The 9751-nt window shown below is 34.6% G+C and overlaps 1 protein-coding gene across 3 annotated transcripts; it reads left to right on the top strand.

Moving 5' to 3' along the window:
• Positions 1982–7834, top strand: LOC105168238 (potassium transporter 6). 3 transcript variants are annotated; one of them, XM_020695945.1, is made up of 9 exons: positions 1982–2481; positions 2622–2697; positions 2826–3309; positions 3403–3456; positions 4578–4838; positions 4955–5007; positions 5806–5929; positions 6026–6280; positions 6480–7531. In XM_020695945.1, exons 2-9 carry the CDS (start codon positions 2659–2661, stop codon positions 7529–7531), a joined length of 2322 nt encoding a protein of 773 aa, XP_020551604.1. In that variant the 5' UTR covers positions 1982–2481; positions 2622–2658. The 3 variants fall into 3 exon arrangements, with proteins under 3 accessions (XP_020551604.1, XP_011086541.1, XP_011086542.1); XM_011088239.2 differs by having other exon boundaries at positions 1983–2481; positions 2823–3309; positions 6480–7834; XM_011088240.2 differs by lacking the exon at positions 1982–2481 and having other exon boundaries at positions 2489–2697.

Here is a 9751-nt window from a genome sequence, read left to right as displayed (position 1 = left end):
TTTGTTTACGATCATATTAATATATTGGTCGAATCGAGAATTATTATAATTTTTTATTTATTGTTCTATATATATTGAATCGATATAATGCTAAAAAGAGAAAAAACAAAAACGGTCCGCACATTATAAGTGACACATGGTTTTACTCAATTCACTTTTTTAAATAATGAAAGTTAATTATATTATCTAATATATCAAAAAAATGAGACGAATTAAATACATCAATAATTTTGTATCAAAGTGTAAATTACAAAATAATAATTAAAAATTATTAGTAAAATAGATAAATATCTATACATAAGTGAAACTCGGACACGGGACATTTTCATTAAATGAAAAGTCCTGCAGCCTCAATTAAATTTCTTAAATAGTTAATTATATAAAATCTAAAAGCCATAGTTTGAAATTTATTTAAGTGGAGACAAATAAAAGTACTAAATATATTTAAGATGTTTATTTAATTAATTATAGGCATGATCTCAATAAAAATAGCCTAAAACTTAGATGATTAATGATTAAAAAGACTTTCCACTTCTTTCACATCTTAGTTAATTTGCACTTTATTATTATTATTTCTTAAAGTAAAAGGGATCAACTATTATTTATTGAATAATATTCTCGAACATAGAACTAGGTCTTCCATTACGTCAATTAAATTAAATAGAACTATTCTAATTACTCATCAATATATCAATTTTAAACTTATATAGTTAAATTTTACTAGTCGTAGCTCATGAGTGTTAGGTAAAGATTATTTTTTTTTTCTTTTTAACATTACGTCGATTTAACCAATGTATTATTATACTAAGAACAATAATAATAAATTACAATAACTCTTAATTCTATCAATACATCAATATGACTGTAAATAAATTATAATAGTCCACATAAAATGGGATAAAACCTCACATAAAGCGACACAAATACCTACGCATCCGTTGGGACTTGAACCCATGAACTCGAATTCAGTCATGGGATCTCAGCCTTAGCCTCAACATCATTGGTAGGTAAAGATTTCTTTTTTTAAGTGAATCTGTTAAATTTACATCATGAATTTCAACGGTCAACAATCAATATATCAGTTGTCAATATATGCAACTGATCAATAACTACTATTACAGCATATCGAGACCTATATAATTTTTTTCTTTTATTTTTGTCGACTAAAATGGACCTCATTAATATTGAGACCAAGTCTCTCTCAATGAATCATAATTGATTTTCATACATGAATAGTAGTTGACTAGTCGCGATCAATTACTATTATTGATATCTTGATGTAAATAAATATTTTACTAAAAAAGTTTGAATAATTGGTAGTGTATATTTTGTATTGAGTAAGTCTAAATAGTCCCATTATTTTTCAAGATAGATATAAATTAGTTACAATTTTTTTTAAAAAATTTTAAATATATAGATCAGATAAAACTATACAACTCCAAATATGGTAAGAAACAACCAATAAATTTTGTTCAAATTTAATAACACAAGTCTCCATATTTGAAATTTTTTTTTGAAATAACTCCAAAATTATGAAATTTATTAGTATTCAACAAAATATAATTTAAAATTAAAATTAAAAATTTTAAATTTCCTTTAAAATTTTAGAATTGTGGAAACAAATATAAAAAAATTATTATAGGAATTCAAAATCCATAATTTTGAAGTTCTGAAAAATTTATAAACGGACAAAAACATGATAGGCCACAATGTTTTTATAAAATGTTGTCAAGAATTTATGAAAAGAGAAAAAGATGGCAAATTGAGTAAGGTGGTAAAGAATTCAGCGCTGTAACATTACAATTGCTAAACAAAGAAAAGAAAAAGGAAAAAAGAGCAGTAATTCTGAGCATCACTGTCATTACTCGGAAGGGTCAAACCACCTGGAAATTATTACAGTTTTAAATTATCAAGAATCGGAAAAATACTTTTCAATAATTCAAACCAAAGATCTATATCTTAATCACCTTATTGTCTGCTTGATTTCAGAGCACACGATTTATAAACTTGCTATGTGTTCTCTCTCTCTCTCCTCTCTCTTTTTCTTTCTCTGCTCTCTCTTTCTCTCTCTCTCTCTCACACACACACACAGAGTAAGCAACGAAACAAGTGGAATAATAGTATGCGGTGTGATATGTGAGATCAGCCCAAGAAATTTAACTAAACTCCAACAAAACGAAAATCACACACATACAAAGAAGCGTTCAGCAAGAAACGTAAAAGACTACCTACTCACATAAACCGTATCTCACTCACTTTCTTCAACAAAAATACATAAACTCTGAGTGTTTGGGAGTAATAAAAAGTGGGGACTCTCTCTTTTCACTGTCACAACCAAAATATTCCAGTCTTTATGCTCTGATTCCCAAGTGCCAGCCATTGTGTGTATTTTTTTTGGGTTATTACAGGACTTGTCTGAGTTTTTCGTGTTTGTTCAGTCTCTGTGGAGGTTGTTGACCTGCTGTTTGTGGCACATTTTAGGTACCGTCCCAATAAATTATCCATTTTCTGGGTTTATATAGTATGTTGCGTGTGTCAATATGTGTTTTTCTTGAGACTAGTTCTTTTCTTGGGTGGGCGGTTTGGCCAAAGGGTCATGGTTAAAATTCTTGAATTTGCAGTGGGCATGGTTTTCTTGTGTTTCTGAGGGCATTTTCAATGGATCTTGAAAGTGGGATTTATCAGAATCATGTAAAGGTGAGTTCTTTTCTGTGAGTATGTGTGTGTGTTTGGAGTTGTAATCTTTGGATAATTTAAGCATATTCTTGTGGGTTTTTATTTATTTTTTTCTTATGATTGGATTCTTTGTTGGAGTTCTGCAGCAGGAGTCTTGGAGAACAGTACTGACATTGGCTTATCAGAGTTTGGGTGTGGTGTATGGGGATTTGAGTACATCTCCTTTGTATGTCTACAAGAATACTTTTGCTGAAGACATTGATCATTCTGAGACTAATGAAGAAATCTTTGGGGTTCTGTCCTTTGTCTTTTGGACATTAACCTTGGTTCCTCTTCTCAAGTATGTGTTCATTGTGCTTAGAGCTGATGATAATGGTGAAGGGGGCACATTTGCTCTGTATTCACTCTTATGCAGACATGCCAAAGTGAATTCATTGCCTAGTTTCCAGTCAGCAGATGAGGATTTGTCAACTTACAAGAAGGATATTTCTAGTCCTGCGCCATCAACTTTTGGGGCAAGGCTTAAATCTACTCTTGAAAAATATAGAGTGTTGCAAAGATTTTTGCTTGTATTGGCTCTTCTTGGTGCTTGTATGGTGATTGGAGATGGTATATTGACTCCAGCAATTTCTGGTATGCTTCTACTTCTAGTTATATTTGGTCAAACTCTAAAACTTTTTGAGTTTCTGAGCTTCTATATGAGTAATCTTTCTGGTCTTGTTGCAGTTTTTTCCGCAGTTTCTGGTGTCGAACTTGCCATGGAAAAAGAGCATCACAAATGTAAGATTGTGAATTTCCCATCTGAGATTTTCTAGTGCATAGTCTTTCTGCTCTTGTATTTGTTGAAAAATTTTCAGCTTTCATTCCTGTTGAATATCTGAAAGTTCAATAGAATGCACTATCCTTTTCTGTTGTGCCACAGAAGTTAAGTGAATTAGTGCATATTCTTGAAAGAGTAATAACTTATCTCGAAAAACAGTTCCGGTTGCGTAAATTTTCAATCTAATCTTCCTTAACTGCTTGGTGAGGTTGATTCCTGTTTCAAATAGAGGCTTTCCTATTCTTTTACATGGGCTGGAGGAAGTGCTTTTATTGTTGCTCATAAATGGTCTAAAGCTATCTTTATTTTGTTCAAATTTCAGGTGTTATATTCGACAGATTGCTTGTGAAAGCAATATAGTCTAAAGTCGTTGCTTAATTTTCCATTTTGTCATTAATATAATGAGACGGTTCAATAAATATATTTGCAAAATAAGTTCTTCGAGAGCATCATATTATTCTTCATTAAATCTATGCCTGACTGTTTACTCATCAAAATTTGGCTGTATAAACACCCTTTTGCAGGCACTTCACACCATCATATTTTCCTCAATACTAGTGGTATTTACTTTGTATCGACTGCTCTTTGCCAATGACAATCATTTATAAAAAATTCTACTTAGCTTTGGTAGTAGGAGTCAGTGTCTTGACTGTACCTCAAGAAACCTTCATTGTTCTTTCTCTTGGCTTAACCTCTGAATACCTGTATATTCAGTTGAACATGTAGCTAGTCCGTCAAGATGAATCCTTGAGCTCTTTCTGTCACAAGTAATTTGGTAATTTCAGTTAAAACACGCCCTACAAATCGAACGAAGCATGCACTTGACCAAATCGGACAGTGGAATTATGGGATTAAATGATAGACATAAGTTGTTGCCTGTAAGATGCTTAATTGTTAGATCTGTTTAGCTGCATAAGCAATCAATGAAGTCTACTTGAAGGATTAACCGCTGAGCTATTTTTCGATTTGTTAACCTCCTGGCTCTTGTCTTACCTCATATGGTTATTGAATATATTTACCACTTAACTTGGAAACACTGTGTTGACGGGTTCCTATGCTACATAATCGAATAATCCTGCAGACGTAGAAGTCCCAGTTGCTTGTATCATACTGATAGCCTTGTTTGCCCTTCAACATTATGGCACCCACAGGGTCGGATTCTTGTTCGCACCTGTGGTCATAACATGGCTCTTCTGCATCAGTGCTATTGGTGTATACAATATTTTCCATTGGAATCCTCATGTATATCAAGCCCTATCTCCGCACCACATGTACAAATTTCTAAAGAAAACCCAACGAGGAGGTTGGATGTCCTTGGGAGGAATCCTACTGTGCATAACGGGTAAGTCGAAGCACTTGATTGACACGTGGAGGACATTGGGCTGTTTTCTACTGCATATAATAATAATTTTCTTTCCGTTACAAGATTCTCTCTAACGCTTGGTGTAACAATTCCAGGTTCAGAAGCAATGTTTGCTGACCTTGGGCACTTTTCGCAGCTATCGATAAAGGTATAGGACATTTCTTTTATCTGATTGACGCGCAGGAATTTTGATCTGATTTTAAGTTACACGTGCATTTATTTGAGATTTTTGCACAATGTGATTGCATATCCATGAACTACACTGGTGCTGGTGTTAGTTGATTGTTTGAAATTCTGGATTTCATCATCTATACATCTGAGCACTATGTCGCTCTACCTTGGAAAATTTTATCCTGCTAAATCTCATTCTTTTCCGTTTTCAGGAAGGACATCCCCGATGTCATTGTCTAGCTTATAGTCGAGATTATTTCTGATCTTGATCTTGACAGCTTTATTCTGAGAGGTGTAAAAACCCCGATGACTTATTCCGTTTGAGTTTGCTTTTATCTAATTGATGCTTCTCATGTGCCACAAGATCACTTTAGCAAATAAAGAGGTGATGTTACTGTCAAGAGATATCTTCAAGAAGGAAGAAAATGTCCTCTAGCAATTACCGAATGCTGTTCCAGGAATCTGTACAAAATAGATTAGAAGAAAAGTCTATTCAAATATAGATATGGTTTCCGACGTTACCCTAAAATTAGAGTTCACTCAAGATGAGTGGAATGATTTACTCTCGACAACTTTGCTTAACTTTTTAACATCTTGCTGTTAGTCTGTTTGCCTTCCTTCTGGGGTTCGAGATAGAGACTCCCGTTGGAGATCTTGTATTGTTCTTAATACTTGTATCACTTCTTGGGCTAATCGCAACAGAACCTTATAGATTCATTTCTTAATACAGAAAATATGTGGTCATCCCTAACATTTGCTTGTCATGGATTTGCAGATAGCCTTCACATCCATTGTTTATCCGTCGTTGATCCTTGCATATATGGGACAAGCTGCATATCTTTCTAAGCATCACGATATTCGAAATGATTACAGTGTCGGATTTTACGTTTCTGTACCTGGTATGCACCTTTAATTCTTGATCTTTAAAGTAAAAGAATATGCAGATTAAGTGAATTTCCTCCAATGGAAACTATATCTTGTATTCTTTGCGTCAGAGAAATTAAGATGGCCGGTTCTGGTGATCGCTATTATGGCCGCAGTGGTCGGTAGCCAAGCCATTATTACTGGAACCTTCTCTATCATAAAGCAGTGCTCTGCCTTGGGGTGCTTTCCAAGAGTGAAAATAGTGCACACGTCATCAAAATTTCATGGCCAGATATACATCCCTGAAATCAACTGGACTCTAATGCTCCTTTGTTTGGCCGTTACTATCGGTTTCAGAGACACCAAACGCATGGGCAATGCCTCAGGTATGACTCAAGTAAAATCACATGTAAAGAGAATAATTCTTACAACAGAAAGTTCTCAGTAGTTTTTTCTTATCTCTCGTAAAGAAATGCCGTAAAAATGCCATATATTGATCTACTTACCTTGACGTCTTAGACTATTTCTCATTTTCCATGGATACTATTTAAGTCCGACCATATAAAGTCTCGTTTGTCCATTCAGGTCTTGCAGTTATAACTGTCATGCTGGTCACTACTTGCTTGATGTCTCTCGTTATAGTTTTATGCTGGCACCGGAGCGTACTCCTGGCAATCTGCTTCGTCTTGTTTTTTGGAACCATAGAAGCATTATATTTCTCCGCTTCCCTTATCAAGTTTCTCGAAGGAGCTTGGGTGCCTATCGCCCTTTCGTTCATCTTCATGGTGGTGATGTGTGTGTGGCACTATGGCACATTAAAGAAGTATGAGTTTGACGTCCAAAACAAGGTCTCCGTCGACTGGCTACTAGGCATTGGCCCAAGTTTAGGCATCATTCGGGTCCGTGGAATGGGCCTCATCCACACCGAACTTGTCTCCGGGATCCCAGCAATCTTCTCCCACTTCGTCACCAATCTTCCGGCCTTCCACCAGGTTCTTGTTTTCCTTTGCGTCAAGTCTGTCCCGGTTCCCCACGTGAAGCACGAAGAACGATTCCTTGTCGGACACATCGGCCCAAGAGAGTATCGTATGTACCGATGCATTGTCCGGTACGGTTACCGTGATGCACACAAGGACGACCTCCAATTCGAGAACGACCTCGTGTGTAGTATAGCGGAGTATATACGCACGGGAACAAACAGTGCGGACAACGACTCGACAAAGCTAAGTGAAGACATGTTTGTGGTCGGAACACCTTCAACTCATCTAGACGGGATCCAAATGTGTGAGGACAACGGACCAGACGGGGAAACATCCGGGCCATCAGAGCTCAGAGAAATACGGTCTCCACCGGTCATTACTCCACGGAAACGGGTTAGGTTTGTGATCCCGGAGAGCCCAAAGATCGACAAAGGTGCACGAGAGGAGCTGCGAGAGCTGATGGAGGCTAGGGAAGCCGGAATAGCGTACATATTGGGACATTCTCATGTGAGAGCGAAGCAAGGGTCAAGTTTGATCAAGAAGGTGGTAATAAACTTGGGGTATGATTTCTTGAGAAGGAATTGTAGGGCTCCCACATATGCTTTGAGTGCCCCTCATGCTTCAACATTGGAGGTGGGAATGGTGTACCATGTATAATGATGTTGCAGAGGTTGTATGATCATGTGTTCCTGTACATGTGGCTTTTTTGTGATTTTGCAAAGATAGATTTAAAGTTCTTACAAAGGTTACTGATGAGGATGAGATTAGGTGTTGTAGTGATGACTGATAATGTTATATGTTCAGCTTCAGCTTAGTGAATTAACTGTAGCTCTCCATCTACATACAAGTTTTGGGCTTGCACCGTCCATTTAGGGTTTTTATGACCTATCTTGATACCTTAAAAATTTTAATATGTATGGACTCATCTTAACTGTTCGATCATTTTGGAGTCTGGAGTTACATGGAATCATCCAACTGCTGAAAATTTCTAAATAGTCGCCCTCTATGCCTCAGGTACAAGGTTTATTGCTCTAGTGTTCTTACAAACTTAAGTACTTTTCTCTCTATGACTTGTCTCATTTAGGTATCGGACGACTATTACCAAGGTCTTTTTGGTGTGGTTCTGACGGTGATTTTGTTTACTGGTTTCCTACTTGAGAGATTTGAGGTGTCCTTTGCTCATTAAATGCAGCACTCTTATAGATTCATTCTAAACATCCAAATTGAAAAAACAAAAACAATTGAGAAGATTTTATTGGCATGAAAAGCCCAACTAAATGTAATTGAGCCCAATTAGAATACAGTTATTGGGCTCAAGTAGTTGTGGGCCTGGGCATGTATAAGAAAGCCTATGAATTTTGTCTTGGGCCTGATCATTTTCAATTTAGCTTATTTTGGGGAGACTATAAAATGCAAGTATAAGAACAGTAAAAATTGATGTACATATAAGAAAACACAAGAAAAAAAAAAAAAAAGATAATATTTGGTTCAAAAGAATGAATGTAGAGAAAGTAAAATTCGATGTATGTGGAACTCCTTCAGGACTTAATTTTATTTTCGTCCCAAGTTAAATGAGAATGTGAAAGTACGGGGATAAAAGACAAATAGATATCAATTTTATTTATTTATTATATTATCTATAAACATACTTCTCCAAAAAAAAAAATTCATGTAATTGAGATCTTTATTTATATATATATATATATATACTCATGAACACACCTAAAATTCGAACATGAAATCTCCTATAGAGAAGTCTTGTATATGCACTATTAGGTTGTTCTAGGAGGTATTTATAATTTTTCAAACAACGTGAAGGTATTTATAATTATGTCAAATATCAAAGGAGGTACTTGTAATTTACCCCTAATAATATATTAATGAAGACAGAGAACCACACAGTAAAAAAAAAAAGAAAAGTGTCTAAATATACTAATAATACAGTACAAATTTTTAAATATTAATATATTTTTCAGGGTCAGTATAAATCATTTTCAATCGCTTTTTCGAGGGCATTTTAATGAAAGAAAAAATAATAAAATGGGTTTTGGGATTATAATCAAATTATAATTCAATCAAAGTTTGGGTCTTGTTTAACTATCACAGACTTTCACCTAAAAAACTAAATAATAAATGACTACTATATCCCACCCAATCACCCAAAATCAACATAGCTATGCATTAACATGCATACCAATATGTTTGTTTAAATGGAGGAATGTGCCATCCTACAAAGTGGACTGATTAAAATTTAAAGCCCCACTTTCATTTTCTTTAATTTTTTTTTTAAAGAAAAAGAAATTATAGCCCCACCACTTTTTCCTCAAATGGGAAAAAAGAATAAAAAAAACAGTGGTAGGAAATGACAGGCAATTTACAGTTAATAAGGTCAAGAAATGCGGCGGCTCTTCGCATTTACCAAACAATTTTAATTCTCAACCATCCAAATTCTGCCAATTACATCTTCCAAGCACTAAAATTGAGATTTCATTTTTGTTTTCTTTTAAAAATGTTATAGTCAAACTAAAACCCAATTTTTCCTAACAAAACTAATGATATGGTGGAATTATACGTAAATTTTTTATGATCCGAAAAATTCCATGTGGTATCCGAATATTTATTTTTATCTAACAAATAGATCCCTCTATTAGTAAGATTTCATCGAATTTGCTGATGTTAGCCAAAAATTGTATGGAAATTTAGATTTATCCTCGATTGACTTATTACTAACCTATTGTAGGTTAAATAAATATTTTATGATCAAACTATCATTATACATTTTCACACGTTAATATATGTGAGGAGGTATATCTTCACCCTTATAAGAGTATTTTGGTCAGATGAAAATTTGTTTAACCTACAATAAGTGAATCATAA

Source organism: Sesamum indicum, linkage group LG8 (assembly GCF_000512975.1).
Source record: "Sesamum indicum cultivar Zhongzhi No. 13 linkage group LG8, S_indicum_v1.0, whole genome shotgun sequence".
NCBI lineage: Eukaryota > Viridiplantae > Streptophyta > Magnoliopsida > Lamiales > Pedaliaceae > Sesamum > Sesamum indicum.
Note: the sequence above shows the minus strand (reverse complement) of the source record. Positions and strands in the feature narration are given on the sequence as shown.